Below are 17465 nucleotides of genomic sequence, written 5' to 3' on the forward strand. Positions count from 1 at the left end.
TTTTCCACACTCCCCATCACACTGAACTGTTGACCCCAAGTACTTAAACTCCTGCACCTTCTTCACCTCAGCCCCCTGTAACCTAACGCTTCTACCTTGATCCCTCTCGTTCAGACACATGTATTCTGTCTTACTACGACTGACCTTCATGCCTCTTCTTTCCAGAGCAAACCTCCACCTCTCTAGCTGTTCCTCCACCTGCTCTCTACTCTCACTGCAAATTACGATGTCATCCGCAAACAAACAAACCGCAAACTCACTCAAAATAAGTTTATCTATACAAAAAGGGTCTCCAAAATTAACCCTCGACTGACACCTATTGGCAGCTCTTGATATTGCAACCTCAAATTCCAAACTCTCAATTCACTCTAAAAAAATTCTAAAAACAAACCGCTAAATCTCCCAAATCATGCAGCTTCATAAACAGCTTAATAAACAGCTCACTATCTGGCAATCAAGTAGCATTTGCATCTATCTTAACCCAAGACAAACATGGACTCTCATTCAACTAAAACTGCACCTTTTTAGTAGAAACAGTGTAGCTTTGATTTAAATAAATTGGAACACAAATCGATACTTTTGCTGTATCCTGATGGATGCATCAGGCTTAAATATGTTGGCCAAAATGTTGTCTAAATAAAAACCACATGGGGTTTAAGAAAATAAATGAAAGTAGAAGTCTCCCAACTTTTTATTAACTGTTAAAGTAAACAGATTTTTAATACCATAATGAATGCTCCTAATGCAAACAAGGTGCATCCACAAATAACCACCTTTGGTGCACAAAATACTCTGAAACATGAAAGTTTTTTAAACAGTCAAATCTGTAACACAATTAGGCTTAATATTGAACTGAAAACATAACAACAAAATGAAAAGGTTTTGAATTCTGCTGTCATGACGACTGGATTTGGAAAATTAATGAGAAAATAACATCACCTGAAGAGTTAAAAAAAGAAAAAAGTTAAATTGATCCTAAACTAGGTTACTGTTAAAAGGCACTTTTGCTGTTCTGTATCAAGTGAGCTTTAGTGTCATCACATCCCATCGCTGTTCCAGACAATAAGCCCTTTGTTCACGTCTCATTCCTGAGCTTTCTCCCACCCAAAAACCCTGTTAGACCACAGCGTGCTCTGCTGCTACAATGACAAGTGGGTCCTTTTCTGCTGCGAAGAGATTTAAAGTTGTTTTGTTTTGTTAACCAGGACTTTAAGATGTGTTGTGGGGCTACAACTCAGCTTTCTAATAGGTCAACCACTCACACAGAACACACCCTCCTGATAAAAAGTTAGATGGTCAGTAAGATGTGAAATTATAAAAGACATAGATTACATAGACATAGATTTTCCCATAAACATCAGGTAATAAGCTTCCTTCAAATTCCAATTCCAAATGTCTACTTTAGGAAAATATGAACAAAGTCATAAAAGTAAAGCAAAGGAAAAAAGAAAAAAAATGTGTTTTTGGTGTGTTTTAATTTGATTTTGGCTTGGAAACAGCCTCAGCCCGACTGTCTTCTTTGCCCTTTTCTGGCACCGGCTTGTTGTCAAAGTTCCAGTCCACAGGGTTCAGCAGCTGCATGGTCTTCTTATGCGTCCAGATGGGGTTGATGATAAGAGTGAGCAGAGCCAGACCAGAGAAGAACAGCAGGCGCTGCGACAGCGCCACGTAGGTGCTGAGCTCCGACCAGTGGGTCACCGCAATCCACCACATGTAATAGGTGAGCACCATACGACAGTGGAACATGTGGATCATCACCCACTGGTTGGCTCTCCAGAATAAGGTGCGTGCCCATCCAGCCTGTCAGAAAGAGCAAAGACACATTTTTGGGCAACTCTAATAATATTGTGTTCTAAAAGAGTTTGTGGCTTTCAAAACAAGCTTCCTGTTTTTAAGAACTAAGAGGAACCAAAACTTGTTCAGACCTAAAGTGACCTAAAAACAAAAAAAGAAAAAGATGATTTAAGCCGCTTACCTTCAGTAACATCCAGGAAATACAGGTAAAAGGTGTACTCATCTCCAGCAAGAGTGTGACCATAGCCAGAAAGTGGCCCTGGGAATCCCACACTACGGCCCCAGCAAACCCTGCCAGGGCAAAGAAGTGGTGTGTCGCCAGTGGTATGTCGAATGAGCCAAATACCACACTGGATGTATGAAGCGCCACATTCTCAAAGAAAAAAAAGCCTGTGGCTGTGAGGAGGTGAAACCACGACCAGTCCTCCTGGCCCCTGACTTTGTCTCGGCTCAAATCGGAGTCCTCAGTCAGAGCTCGAAGTCCCGCTACAGAGCTCTGGATGCCGAAAGCCGCCCGGGTTGCAGCCAGGTTCCAAAAAACTTTCTCCTTGGAGAGCAGGGAGTTGTAGGTTTGGCTCAGGAGTAGAGACAGGAGGTGAGAGAGGAGGAATACTGATGTGTAGAAACCAAATCCTAGAGCGATGAGCTGAAGGCGGTAGTCCCAGGAAAAGTACTCTGGGCTGAGGTGAGGCACAGATTGAGTATCCATCCTTTCTGAGCAAGGAAACTTTCCCAAAAAAAGTCACCTTAAATTTGGAGTTTTAGCTAGATGCATGATGAGTGAGTCATCTGCAAAAAAAATGAAAAGTACTGTTAAGAACTGGCAACTGGCATTATACACTAGTGTTAACTGAGTCAGACAAACGAAAATACAAGGCAAAACAAAGCTATTGTCTAATTGTTTCCCCCCCAAAAAAGAAAGAAGGACCAACATAATAAGATGAAAAAATAATTCATGTTCATTAAAGGACATGTGAAGCGACAACTGGTTTTGGTTAATTTATTTATCCAGTCTTCCTCACACGTGAGTCTACCTCCTTTTTCTACAGTAAGAACGTAAACATCCGGCGGCCGAGACACGTTAGCAAAATATAAATTGATGGATAGGAGCCTGACTTACCGCAGACATAGTTTACAGAACATCTTTGCACAGATTCTGGAACTAAACATTCCCACCGACGGCATCTTGCTGAAACAGGAAGTTTCGCATCACGAGATAAGAATTCAGTCACACGACAGCGGAACCGGAAATTACGCCTTATTTTACTGAAAAAAAGACAGCCTATTGGTCAGCACCGTGTAGACCGTGAATCCTATTGGTTGGCCTAAACGTTCAGGTGAATTACTTTTTATATTTTAAAGTACGTTGTACAAACTAGAGATGTTAAGATATATTTACTTTTCATTTTTTATAGTTTAATAATTTATTATTTCATGGTTATACCCTCACCCATACTTCATCTCTTAGGTTTTCACATCAGGTTTATGTAAACAATGTGTTCATGGTTATGTGAGAACTACATAATTTGAATAAATGAAACAGAGGGAATTACCAATTTATTTATTAAACACAGCTGTAAAACTTCAGTGAGAATTGTATGTTAATATTTATTTTAACTACCAAAAATATTGTGTAATTAAAAAAAATGTCTGTAAAATTTAATTTAAGTGTATTAAAATATAGTACAATTAAATTGGAATTGATATACTCACAGAATGTAGGTTTTTTTAAAGTTTATCTTTGGATCATAAAATATACAAAATTGCTGTAGTTTTTATCTAAAATTACTAATCTCCAGAAACCACACATTAAGTGGTTTTCGTGGTAATAATTAGTCTTAAATGTATGTAAGTCCAAAAGTGACCAATAATTGTTCAAAAATAGAAACCTGGTAAAGTTTTTTTGTAAATTCATAAATTCAGTTCTACTGAGCACATGTTTGAAAAAGATTCCCTTTTTTGGCACGTTGATGGTGTTCTAATGATGCATTGGAAGTTTTTGAATAATTAGCAGACCTTTTGAAAACTGCTCATCAGCAACTTCTACACTTAATGTCACAACAGTTTATGGTCATGTGAATGGAAAAACTGATTTCTATGATAATGAGACACTTACTGGTGAAGACACGGGTAATTAACTAAGCTTTGTAACCATTGCAAACTACACTCTTAACCTTTCCATTAGAACACTTGGTGTATCGTCAAAAAAACAGAGTGTCCATTTTTAACAGGTGTGCAGACACAACCTTTTGTAGTTGTGTCTTCTAGTGACATTTCTGAACGACATTTAAGGAATGGTTCAAAAATGGATACAGGTATAATATTCTGCAGCTAAATCAGAAAAAAGGGCAAGGTTATTGTCTTTAAGGCTGAAAGAGACAGGTTCAAATACTTTCTAGTTAAAAAAAGTCTACAGATTTGATTTATGTATTGTGGTCCGTCTCCCCCCAGGGTTTTATGTTTTTGTTATTAGTTAAATGGGTTTAATTGTTATTTTCTCTTAGTTGGGATAGTAAGATTTAAAAGTTCATTGTAAAGTCAAAAGTTTATGTCTTACGCTGCCATCTAGTGGCCACATGCGGTACGTAAAGTGGGAAGCTTGGTTTGGGAAAGAGAGGCACGTGCAGCGTGTTGGGGAGTGGTGCGCATGCGTGAAAAGTAAAGCTCTTTGATGTATTCAGTACCCTGTGAGAAGCCATGATCTTTTTACAAAATTAAAAGTGGCTCAAGAATAGCAAGTCTGTGGAGTTTTTTGAAGCCCTTTGTGTTTAGCTCGCCGTATAAGCTGAATCAATACATTTGGCTGAGGGCAGAAGATATTGTTAGTTTCATTTATTTGAATAGGGGGGACAGCGCATATTAATAAACATTTCTGTCAATATGCCAGAGTTAGCCAAAGGGGCTATTTTTCATCTGCAGTCCCTGGGAAGATGTTAAAAATCACCCTAAAAGATCAAAGTAAAATCACATAACATTAACATTACACATAACACATAACATTACATATATATATTAAACAGTGCATCCAATAAAATAAGCAGTTAACCTTAAATCAATTAGTGATAAAACAATCCAAAATCAGAAAAATGTAAGAACATACATGCACATAAAAGACATGACAGTAGCGAGGATCAGTGAGAGGAAATGTACTCAGTGTTGACAGCTCTGATTGTCAATGAGCCATTTCTTTAATTGTGTCTTGAATAAATGATATGTGTTTTGATTTCTGATACTAACAGGTTTCGTGAAGTTCCACTCAGTAGCAGCTCTAACAGAAAAAGCATTCTGACCAAAAACGCTTTTTCTGAAGGGAATGATACAGTCTCCTCTGACTGCACTCCGAGTTCTGCTGTGATCTGCTGTCCGGATGTTAATAAACTGGTGAAGAGGAGGGGATGATAAGCATTCAATTGAATTTATTCAAAGTAAATCTCCAAGTCTCTAGATGTTTCTTCACCCACTCCCCGCTTTTACTACAGATCACAATGTCATCTGCAAATATCACGATCCACAGAAATTATTATCTAACTGTATCTGTCAGTCTGTCCGTCACTGCAGGAGACAAGAAAGAGTTTAAGGAGTTTCTCCCGGATGATTGGACTTCAACTCCTCCCTAAAGCCATATATCACTCTTCCTTTTTTCAACTTTCTACGTTTCAACTTTCACATCCTCTTCCCTCTTCTTGATTTCAGGAGGTCCCCTCCATCACACTCACCGGTGAACATCCAGCGCTCAGACATTGAGATTGTGGCCCTGGGTGTTCACCTTAACAACAAATTCGTCTGTGGTCTGGCAACACGGATGCTCCGTTTAACCCTTGTGCTATCCTAGGCCCTTTAACATTGGGAGTGAGGTCATCTAGATCCCACAAGACAGTGTGCTGAACCTTTCTTCTTCAATGATTTGTGATCTTCACTGGTGTCCATGGATTACATGAAATCCTCTCCATGTTTATCCACCTTTGTCAGTCAGAACACGTCAATGGTCATCTTGACCTTATTGGGTGGCACAGGGGATAAGAAGGGCCTTACCTACCTAGGAGACTGAGGTTCTTTGGTGTGTGCAGACAGCTGCTAAGGACTTTCTATGACACTGTGGTGGCCTCAGTAGTCCTTTTCTGTAGTTGTGTGCTGGGCAGGGGGTAGTACAGGGGGTGACAGGAGGAGACTTAACAAACTGGTTAAAGAGACCAGCTCTGTCCTGGGCTGCACACTGGAGTTTATCGAAGAGGTGGCGGACAGGAGGATGTTGGCTAAGCTAACATCCATCATGGGTAAAACCCCTCCCACCTCCTGCACCAGACTGCAGAGGCGCTGACCAGCTCCTTCAGCACGAGACTGTTGCACCCTCAGTGCAAGAAGGACGATCAGGTCATTCTTCCCCACAGCCATCAGACTGTACAACACAGTACTACAGTGACACAGTATGTACCCACACAGTGGATTTCATGGTTTAAAAATAAGAGCAAAGTAAGGCAAAAAAAAAATTGTTAAAAATGTTAAATGTAATAGTGTTCAAACCCCTTTTCATCAATTTCCTCCACTTTTTTCCTGTAAATAAAAAGAACTTAAAAGAACATGACTTCTTTGTTGACACATAAAAGGCTTGTTGGGTATTTTTTGTAAGGCTTCAGAGAGCAGGAATCATTGACACTTCCACATTTAAAACAAACAATAAAAATAACACACACACACAAACTTGTCCAAGTCTTTTTCTCCAAAAAGTTTAATTGCAGAATTATTTACATATTAGGAACTAAGCAATGACCAAACTACTTAAAGAGGCAAAATCTTAAAGTAGCTCCCCTCAGAAAGAATTGAGAGGACCTGCAACTCAAATCATACAAAAAAGGAAGCTCAGCAACAAATCACACTCACTGAAGAAACAAATGTGAATCATATGACAGTGTCCTAGTCTTTAACGGAAAAACAAACCGGCACATCTACAATCAGATTTTGCATGCCATCATACCAGCTTATGATATAAAGTAAAAATGTCAAATATAGAGGCAGGAGCAGAAATAAATTATGCATCAGTGATTTGTATATTATACATTTTCATATATATATATATAATATCTATATATATATTTCTTTACAAATAATTAATATTTGGCATTATAGTGTTCCTCACTCTACATATGATATATAAGAGCTGAAAATAGTTTTTTTTTCTAAACAACTACATTTTTAAATTTGATCCAGTAATTATGAAGAGGTCTCACAATCCAAAGTTCAAGGATGTATGGGGTCAGTCCCAGCGAGGCTCTTTTAATGGAGTGGTTACAAAAAAAGTGACGCGTTTGGATCAGATATTTTCAGGATGTACCTGTGGCGAATGCCAAAGACAGCAGAACAATTAAAGATTCTTGATTAAAATAATGAGAATTTTTTGTTTGTTTTTTTGGATGAAACTGGTTTTGGGTGACGATGCTGAGATGTGATGACGTGGAGGTTGACAAATATGACTCCTTAAAGTCAGTTGTTGCGCTTCTGAAACGTGAATGGAGACTGTTATTAAAGGCTTGGCACGTCATGTGAAAAGCATAAAAACACATTCCCATTAATGTTCACGTGTGCCCACAACGCAAACGCACATTAGCAAGGCTTAAGCCTCTGAAATGGGTTTCAGAATCACTCTGTAAGAAACGTCCTTTGAAATGTCCTCATAAAGAGATGAAAAGTAAAAAAAAGAGCAAATAAAACAAAAGCAGAATAAAAGTTCATTCATGTGTGTTTTTTAAATAGGAGACCAACTTTGACTGTAATCACTCAGGCATTTTACCACCCATCTTTAATAAATGTTTTTTGGCTGCCAGGAAAATGCCAGGTTTGTTGAAAATCCTCCATGTTTCACTCCTTAGTTCTTTCCAAGTTTTTAAAGACCCACTCCAAAGAAAATACTGTAGTTTTTTTGGTGCTTTTGCCATGTTATTGTGGGGTTTTTCTGATGAATTAGGACATATCTAATGAAGATTTGATTTAAAATTGCATTTCTTTATTCAAATCGTAGATGACTAGATCCATGCACGTCTCTGTTTTCCTTATCTGAACTGGAAAACTGTACGGCTGGATAGCTCAGATATCGCTCGCAGTTTTTGTTGCTCCTCTAATGTTAGATTAGGGTTGTGAGGGGCTGTGAGCTACCAGGGGAGAGTGTGAGCAGCTGGATGTCGGGAAGTGGGGATGGAGTTACTCTGTACCCACAACTCAAAGATGAATTTCTAATGAACAACTGCCGCTCTGTAGAAACTGTGTCCTAGATTATGACAGGTTTTTTCCTTTTGGCTACAAATGGGATAATCATAATTAAAAGACGACTGGAAACGCTTTTGAAATAGATCAAAAGTTGAACTTTGAACTTTTAACCTCCATCAAAGCAATACAGTAAAGAAAATTCAATATTTTGTAAGTATTACAAGGACTTATTTAATTATTACAATTATTTCATTTTCTTTGTAAAAACTATTTTAAAAATTCAGCTGAACAACTTATCAAATGCAAAGTTTTGACAAAATCTGATTTTATTATGACCACAACCCTGATGATTAATTTAAATCGTTTTCATCTGAAGACAGACTTAAAGGGAAATACTTTATTTTGCCAATAGAACTGACCTGAGAGAGGAAGCTCCTTCATAAACGTTTGCCATATGTGCCTCAACTGTATCATCCATTAGTAACTGATTTAAAAAAATCAGTCTGGCTATTTCAACAAGATATTATGGTCTGTTAGAATCACTCTGAAAGTTCTTAGAAGAAGAGAAATATTAGGAGGAGGAGGAGATATGCCTTGAACTGCATGTTGTGCTCTCAGAACAGAACATCCCTCTCTTCCGCACAGGACACCTTTCTGCAACACAAACCCTGAACGGCCTTGGAGGATGTTTCCTTGATCTTACCAAGGACTCCAGATCTTACATAAAGCGGCTTTGCTTCCTCAGACGCGGGTTGAAAATGATCCAGAGTGTCTTACAGCCTAGAATCACACGGCGCCGACGGTTGGGGGCTTGATGTGGCACTTTCGCCTCCTCTAAGCCAGCATATGTCATCCAAAGTCTGTCTCCCTCCTGCCTGTCCGCCCGCCTGCCTGCCTGCCTACCCGCCACTTTGGCAGCAGCAGGAGCACCGTCTCTGCTCTGCCAGCTGCCGAGCATCACAGGCCAAGAGATCTTCCAGAAAGCTGCTGTCATATTGTTACAGTTCCCTGCTGCTGCCATGAAAAACATTGATGAGAGAAACAAAATGAGCTGAATTTCTGGATTTTTAGACAAATGTTTGCTTTTGTCTACGTTCTAATATGTGAATTTGTGAAAACACACATAAGCATGGACAACACTCACATAACGTGATTAGCACAGGCTAGTATGGCTGAATTTGAGTTGAATTCAGACAGCATTATTGCACATTTAGACTAAAAGCTTCATCAGAAACGGAAGCTCTCCTCTGCTATCTGTTGCAGATTTTTGGCATTCTGGGGTTTAATTTCATTAAAAAAAATATGAACTTCTATAAGGGTTTTTCAGGCTAGAAATGAGAGTAGAAAACCTGAAACAAAGTAGAGATTACTGCTGGCTATCCAAAAGTGCATGATTGTGGCCAAAGTCAGGGAACTCAAGCAGCCTCCAGCTGAGCTCTAATCACTGTATTTTTATTGATGCCAAAACAGAAATATGCAGAAAACTATTTGCTGTGCACATTGGAAGACGACACAGTTATATAATCTGTAAAGGGAAAGGTGGGAAAATTGCTTCTCCCTGAACTGTCGCCCTGCTACTCTCTGCAATGAGGCTCATACTCCTAATACAAGTGATGTGCTGATGATGATAACACATAGAAATGGATTGATTGTTGCTAAAATTCTGTGCTGAGCATTTCAAAAATAATTTAAGAATACAGGAGCTAGGAGAGTTTTCTAAAATTCCTAGAAAGTGAGTTCCTCACAGAGTCACAGCACCGATCATTTTTATAATTTTTTGTGATCAGTCCGAAAATTGAACTATTGATGATTTCTGTATCCTTTTTTCTCAGGAGTTTCATCTTGATTCCAGTTGTAATGCATTTATGAAACATCATTTCCTGGGAGGCAGGAAAAGCTGCTTCCAGTTGCTGCAAAGGCAATCTCCAAAGTAAATAATCCTTTTGCCGTTCACTAAGGAAATATCTCAAAACACGCACCCTTTTTTAAATAATCCCAGCAATGAAAAAGGCGTCCCAGTCGAGGTTGGGTAAAATGAAATGTACATAAAAAGTGTGATCTCTGCATTCATCCTCTCTGTTCTGTTGGCAAACACTGATAACATCCATTTGAGTTTGTGTGCTGCAGAGAAAAGCTGCTCCTTCACATTCTGACAACGATGTTCGTTTGCCGTTTGATACTGAAGAGAAAGAATTGCAATTTCCCCACAGAGGAGTAACGTGGTTAGGGAGCTCTTCCTTTTGGGGAGCAGATTTTTATTTCCAAGAACTACTGTACACTTTGGAATAATGCTTTTATTATGAAAAGAGAATCTAATTTGTCAGTTGAAGTCAAGTCATTATTTCCTTTGGTCGACGGATGACGTTTGATTTTTAATTGTATTTTAGCAAACCTTACAGACCAACTCATAGGAAAAATGTGTTTTTTGGTGGCAATTTTTGGATGATAAAGGACATTTAAAAAAAAAAAGTATTTCTAAGTATTTCTTTACTCGAACCGTCGTGAATCAGGAGCAGATGAAAAGATGCTGTTTGAAAAACAGCGTATTTGCAGAAAAAACAATGAGTGGCCATTTTTGTTGCAGCGGTAATGTTACGTTGGGGTTGTAAGCTAGCGGGAAGACGTGTGGACGTAGAGCTCTCCACAATGGAAAGTGGAAGGGGGCGGGGTTTCTCTACACCATGAGTCACGCCCACAACTCAGAGGCAAATTTCGAATAAACTTCTGCCGCTCTGCTGAAACTATGTCCTAGAAAACGATTAGATTTTGGCTAAAAACAGCATATTCATAATCAAAAGAACGCTTTTAAAATGGATCAAAAGATGATCGGAGTGGGGACTTTAAGAGCATATGGATGCGCAGATAAAAGATCAATTAAAGGAAATTGTGAAGAAAAAAAAAAGATGTTTTATGCCAAAAACGATATTTAAAAACACTGCAGAGTCATGGCATATGATCCATAATAAGTAAATCTTTCTGTGGCTATAAATATATTAGGATATTGCTGGTTATAGAGGTGAGTGGGCCATGGCGGATGGTTTTGCATTGCTATAGATTGATGAATATTCAGTTCATGTAATAGAAGGGGTGGACTCAGACACAACCTTTCTTCCATTTACAATCCTGTTTTAAAATGACTGCACAAACAGTCTCAGCATGACAATAGGTAACCAGAGGTGTTACCCAGGACGGGTGATGAAACTCAGCGACACGGGGGTCAACGATTCGAAGGTTAGGGGCCTTTGTTGGCCATGAGAGGACTCAACACCACCTGGACAGAATTGAAGAAACCGCTCGGATGAAACGTCCTCAAACAAGAAATTTGAACTCTGATCATTTTATCATGACACAGACATGCAGTTCATGTTTTTCTTTTCAAGGGCATTTCATTTCATTTCAGACATTAGTATGGATGTTTTGTTTGCGTTTCGATGATTATTTGTTTCATTCCTCATTCACTTTGGCTAAAATGGGATCTCGCCATTGCGCCGCTATTCAATAGATTTGTCAAAAGCAACAAGGTCACACGCAGGAAAAAAACCCCATGATCTTCCCACTCACAATTCAAAAATACTACAGTACTATTGTGAACTTGGGTATGTACATTTCCCTTGGAAATACAGAGATTTGTAATAAGTGCATAAGTGCATTTGTCTACACGTTTTTGATCTAAATAGTTACACAACTTTAATTTTTTTCCCCTCTATGTTCAGGAAAATGTTGGCACAATACTTGCATGTTTTCAGCCTAAATGTCTGAAGGTTGGCAGCATGGAGATGAGATATGTGGGATGTGAGGCGACGAGATGCTTCCCTTTATCATGAACGATGTTTGCCTACAACCCCATGGGGTAGAAAGCTGCATTTTTCAACACTCACCAGTCCAGAGCTTGGCTGCCTGAACAGACTCGGAGGGCTGACTGGTGCCGTGTGCACAGAGCTGAGGTATTTCAAGCATTGGCACTTCTCTGAGTTTGGAAATTACAGCAAATCAGAGATGGTTTGCTTTTAATCAACCCCTCCTAAAGAGGGCAGAAATGGAAATGTCCCCAAAAAGGTTGAAAAATTCTCAAGGGGTGTTTACTTGAGAGAAACTAGTCTTTTTCTTATTTTTTTAGCTCAAAGGTCTGGTTGCTGGTGGGTTCTCAAAGCTGCTCTTCATCAATGGCACTTTGCAAATGCTGAAAGACGAAAGATGTTTCGGTGGTGGGAGAGCTCATATAATAGAACGGGACAAGGACCAACCCATGCCAGGCTTGATGGGAGGGGCCTCGGCACATCCTACAGTCCAGTGGTGTTGGCGATGGGGACTATGGATGGCTACCAGAAAACAAATGGAAAAAAGGAGGAGTAGAGCGAGTAGCAATCTAGAAAAAAAGGGCTAGTTTGAACGTTATTTCGGATCACAGGACCCAAAATCTTCTCAAAGTCGAGTCTGCGCCTCTGGAATATAGATTTCGATGCTGTCCGCTCGCTCTGTGGCTGAGTTCTGGCGGAAAGAGGCGGCCCTTTTGGCTGCCATTAGCCTTCGGCGAGCCTCCTGACGGTGTCTGTCGGGGAGGTCTAGTGACTTCTCTCGCGTTATTGTACTCTTCTGACGAGCTGTCTTCTTTGGTATGGGGGCTGGTGTCTGTCGACGGAGGGACAGAAAGCATACAATTGTGCACATCTGTTAGTTTCTTTAAGCCTTCTCCAACACTAAAACTGCAGAAACATCTAGAAAGGGCTGGGCAAACTACGGCACGGGAGCCATATATACTGTAAAAGATAATGTTAATAATCCTTAATAATGTTTTATTTCCCACAGATGGTGCACAACAAAATAAATCGACCTTTGCTAAGGTGCAGAAAGTTATCCTGCATTTAAGTGGTGTTGGAAGATTTGTTGTTTTTCTGACGTTCTTGTGTGTTTTCCGAGTCGGAAATACATTTTTCCAATTATTCTAACACCTCATGAATGCAGCCTTTCTCTAGGTTTGAAATTCAACTGAGGGACATCAATCCATTGGAGCTATAGGCACTGCAATGAGAACAAAAGTCACAGTTTCGAAATAAAAACACCAAAATGTTCTGTTTAAAATCTATAAATTCATTTTCAATCAAAATTAAAGCTTGTCTTTGTCCAGATTTTATGGTATTTCATTCTCTTATGAGGTGGATTACCAAAACACGCCACTGATCTGCTCTTTGTTGGGCCCTTCTGTCATATTTTAGAACCCTTTCTGGCCCACGAGTCAAAAAGTTTGTCCACTCCTGATCTAGGAACCTCCTGACCTTCTTCTCTGGGCTGTCCACGGGCCTCCAGCCGTTGTTCTTGATCTGCTGCAGCTGATCGAACTTTATGCTGACGTCATCGATGGAGAGCTGGAGCAGGTCCCAGAATCCAGCCAGGTCCTGAGAGGTGGGTCGGGGCATGGCACTGGGGTCCTACAAGATTTAAATTCCTGTCATTGCAGTGCAGTTTAGATCCACTAGATGTCCTTAACAGACCAACCGAAACAGCCGTGGATGCTAGAGAGGCTGCTGTTGAATGATACCATTGAAACAATTCACAGTGGAGAACAGACTTTGACGAAAGAGGTCAGAAATAAACCGTCTTTGTCAGTTCACTCCTATTCCTCTCTGTGGTTCCGAAACGAGGACGACATCAGATTGAGGGAGGCTCTATTGTCTTTAAAACTGCTTCTTGCAGGATTTAAGGAGTTCACATTTTCATGAATGCATTCCGTTTTCTTCTCCACCTCGTTATAAATCAGGCAGTCCCATTAAAAAAACAAAGTGTTTTGAAATTGGATTAGATTGACAAAACTTTTGGAATGATTTGAAAAAGAATGCAAAACCATTTTTTTGATGCTGACCACCTAAAGTGAAATTAATCTTTGAATGACTTATCAGGGTCCTCCAGTGGTGGAGACAGGCTGATGAGCTAAAACACTAAACTATGCGAGCTTAACACCATTTTTATCAAATGTGAAGCTTCTTAATGGAGCACGGAATGCAGAATAACTGAAACGCCACACTCTTCATAGGACTTTTTTGTTCTGTTTTGTTTTCTCTCTGCAAATATTTGACAGAACCTGATTTCAACTATCACTCCTTAGATTTTATCATCTGCTCACCCGCCTTGACAGAACATCAGTGACACAGCTAAATACAGAGATCCCTGCAGTCAAAGCTTTGTGACATTTAGATAATGTGGCTTTTGAAGGCAGCAGCTGTTTGATGGTCTCATGGATTTACAGTAGCATCTCGGCAGGTGGCATTTTCCTGCTACGCTCATAGACGAGTTATTGCATTACTTTTCATTTCTCTAGAATGTCTCTGCAGGCACATCATCTAAAATCCTCCTTTTATAGTGGCAGTAACAAAGTGAAACCCGAAGATATGCGGATGTAACATTAACTAAATATTATATGGGGGAAAAAAAAGTTATCGGATTGTGGAACTTGGGTTTGGTGAGGAGACAGATTTGAAGCATTGTGAAAGCTAAGCGCGACTGAAGGCACTCATCAGCTTTAACTCCGACCCGGAAAAGTAAATTCCGTGTTTTTTCAAGGTTTCAAATATCCTGAGCTGGCAGATGTGTGTTGCTTGTGCTAAGCTGGAACTGTCAGTGAGTGTGTTAAATCCCGGAGAGGCAATCCACGGTCTTTGAAGCATTTAAAAGCAGACTCTCTACAGTCAAAAACAGATCAGAAGCTTCCAAAATCCTTAACCTTCAACAAATAAAAGACAAAAATGTGAATTAACATATAGGTGCACATAGATTTTATGTTGTCTGGGTTGTTGGATCAGAAAGTAGCAGAATAAACATCTGCTTCAGCTGGAGGAAGTACCTGACTGGGTTTATACGGCTGGTTGAGTGCGTCTAATCTCTGTGCAATTCCCACAGAGCCTAAAAAAGTGCAGTTGCCGTTGCATGCTGTGAAAAACAACATTATCTGCAATAAGCACACAGTAACTTGGTTTCAAATCTTGGGTGCCTGGCTCGATAAATGTCACATAAAAAATAAAAACTTGTGACGCTCTGCTCTGTAAGAGGGCAACTGGTGTTTGTGAAGGTTTCTTCTGCCCTCAGGAGAGACATATCACCACTAAAGGCAAAAAAAAAAGACGCTCACCACGACGAGGATTTTTCGACCACATGTGTCAACTGGGAGCCAACTTTTATTTACAGTGTTTACCAGGACGCATGTAGCATGTTCCCTGAACCATGCAATGACTCTGGAGTGCCTAGAGGAAAACATGCAAACTTTACACAGAAAGGACCCAGCTGGGATTTGAACCAGCGACTGCCAAACCCCTATACCGCTGTGAGTCTCAATGAACGAGACGGAAAACCTTTGATTGCAACTGCTGAAGGTTTTTTTATGATTACAAATGTTTCCAGGGAGTTCACCTTCATTCTGATGGAGGCAGCTATAGGTCTTCAATTTGAGTCTGATGAGAATATTGATGGTATTTTGTTCTGACGTATTCAATCCTATTGCTGTAGGTATGACATACCACAAATGCAGTACTTTTGGTTTAGAACAACTAAAAATCTTTGACCTATTTTCCTTGTGCAATGTTGTAATGAAAAGCCTTTTTTGAGTTGATGTCAAAATCTGCTTAAAACGGTATTTGACTTTCTGTTTGTGAGTTAAAAAATATATCAGGTATTTTGGAAATGTTTTTGTATCCCTTTGTATTAGAGTACACAGCATGGTTGGTGATGGCACAGTTGTTATGGAGAACATTTTGAATGTTCGTGTCATAAACGCTGCTAACTCTTGGTATAGGCCCTTTGACATTTTGTGTTTTAAGCCTCTTTCAGCTTAAGGAAACACATTGGATAAGTATGATTGTAGGCACAGAAAGAAGAAATGAATCCTTTTGCGTCATCATGTCTCACCAGGTTTTGCTGACACAGCCAATAGAATTGCTGGAATTTCTGCGACATGAGCAGCTGAGCACTTCCGACTGCACTCCGGATTTTACCTAGAACTGAATAAAGCACACCAGCGTGTCAGACACAGCTCCGTCTGTTCAGGCAGATGCCTGTGTTTGAGCCAGAACACTCACTCTCCTCGGACAGGTCGTTCTCCTCGGCCTCCGCTTCCATCTCTTTACACCATCCCTCCATCTTCTTGGTTTCGTTGTGGAGCAGCTGCATGAACCAGCTCCCGTCCCTCCGCAGGGATGGGGACACCCTTCCCGACTCGCCAGGTGAGGAGTTGCTCTCTCGAGGGGAGGGGGGCTCCAGCTGCCAAGTGTTTTCGCTGGTGGTCTCCCGAGGACTGGGCGGCTCTGCAGGTGTGCGGTAGTCATCGCGGTAGCTGAAGAGCCCCTGCGTGCGAACCGTCCTCACTGCCCCGTATTGGGTGGGCGTGCTGGGCTCCGAGTGGCGCTGGAAGCCCCCGCCGAACTGCAGGCCTTTGTCCTCCATGGTGGGAAAACCCTCCAACTCCAGGTCTGCTTGCACAGCGGCGGTCACACTGTTGGAGCGCTTGAACCTCCCCTGTCTGAGGAGCAAAACAAATGTACACAAAATGAGGAATGAGTGCTCTGATAACTTTCATGAGAGCCAGATCTGACTTCAAAGCCGGAATTACAGTCATTAGCTCACCCTTTCTTGTCGTCCTCTACTTGGATCCCCACAGAGTGGTACTCCGGTGAGCCTTTGCTTTCAGCCTCAGAGTCTGTGGCCGTTTCCACCTAATGTGGGAGAGATGACACAGAACAAGACTGGCTCTCATTATGTGAGCTACCATTCCCCAGTGTTTTTGGCTTTATTGGGTTGGGACTGAACAAAGCAACTTAACTTTACACAGCATGTCACAGAGTAAACACTGTGATTTATGGAGGCTGCAGTGGAAAACTGAAAGACTCCTTTGTGTGGAGTTTAGACAGAAACTCCAGGAAATAATATGATAAACAATAACATATATTTTAGGCTTTTTTTCTTTCATAGTTTGATGAAATTAATAACTATGCATTCACACTGGAGATCTTAATGTTAAATTTCGAGTTAAACTTAAAATCCCACTCAGATCATCTTTTTTAAGTGTTCCCGGTGTTTTTTTTTATAAGTATTATGCCATTTTTAAGCCAAAATTGACAAACCTGTCGTTTTTCTAGGTCATAATTTCTGCAGAGTGGCAGGAGTTCATTAGAAATTTACCTCTGAGCTGTGAGCAGGACTGTTGGAGTCAGTCCGCCTCCTCTTCCCTTCCCCGTTGCTGAGAGCTTTCTATTCACACATTCTCCTGCTAACTTACAACCCCTTGCACCCCCAAGGTAACATTAGCGGTGAAACGGAAATGGCAAGCAGCTAACCCGCCGAACAATTGTGAGTCAGATGCCAGCTCAGACTCACAACAATTTGAATAAAAAAATTCTCAGAAATGCAATTTTCATTGTACATGGCCTCCATCATGAGAAACATGCTACAAGAACATGTAAAAAATAGCAAAAACATGATTTTAATCGGAG

The 17465-nt window shown here is 40.4% G+C and overlaps 2 protein-coding genes across 4 annotated transcripts in view; both read right to left on the reverse strand.

Annotated features, from left to right (window-relative positions):
• Window positions 1-673: 673 nt before the first annotated feature.
• cln8 (CLN8, transmembrane ER and ERGIC protein) lies at window positions 674-3028 on the reverse strand. The gene is made up of 3 exons (XM_004082374.3): window positions 2915-3028; window positions 1976-2583; window positions 674-1800 (listed from the first exon to the last, which is right to left on the reverse strand). Exons 2-3 carry the CDS (start codon window positions 2501-2503, stop codon window positions 1474-1476), a joined length of 855 nt encoding a protein of 284 aa, XP_004082422.1. The 5' UTR covers window positions 2504-2583; window positions 2915-3028; the 3' UTR covers window positions 674-1473.
• Window positions 3029-10511: 7483 nt separating this feature from the next.
• The window catches only part of dlgap2 (DLG associated protein 2), a 144145-nt gene continuing 137191 nt past the window's right edge, over window positions 10512-17465 (reverse strand). For all 3 annotated transcript variants that reach the window (XM_020713719.2, XM_020713718.2, XM_011490496.2), the window contains 5 exons: window positions 16600-16688; window positions 16056-16495; window positions 15886-15977; window positions 13266-13418; window positions 10512-12621 (listed from right to left, as the gene is read on the reverse strand). In XM_020713719.2, the coding sequence (XP_020569378.1) occupies window positions 12415-12621; window positions 13266-13418; window positions 15886-15977; window positions 16056-16495; window positions 16600-16688 (981 nt within the window). In that variant the 3' untranslated portion in view covers window positions 10512-12414. The remainder of the gene's footprint in view (window positions 12622-13265; window positions 13419-15885; window positions 15978-16055; window positions 16496-16599; window positions 16689-17465) is intronic.

The sequence above is a fragment of the Oryzias latipes genome, chromosome 22 (assembly GCF_002234675.1).
Source record: "Oryzias latipes chromosome 22, ASM223467v1".
Classification (NCBI taxonomy): domain Eukaryota; kingdom Metazoa; phylum Chordata; class Actinopteri; order Beloniformes; family Adrianichthyidae; genus Oryzias; species Oryzias latipes.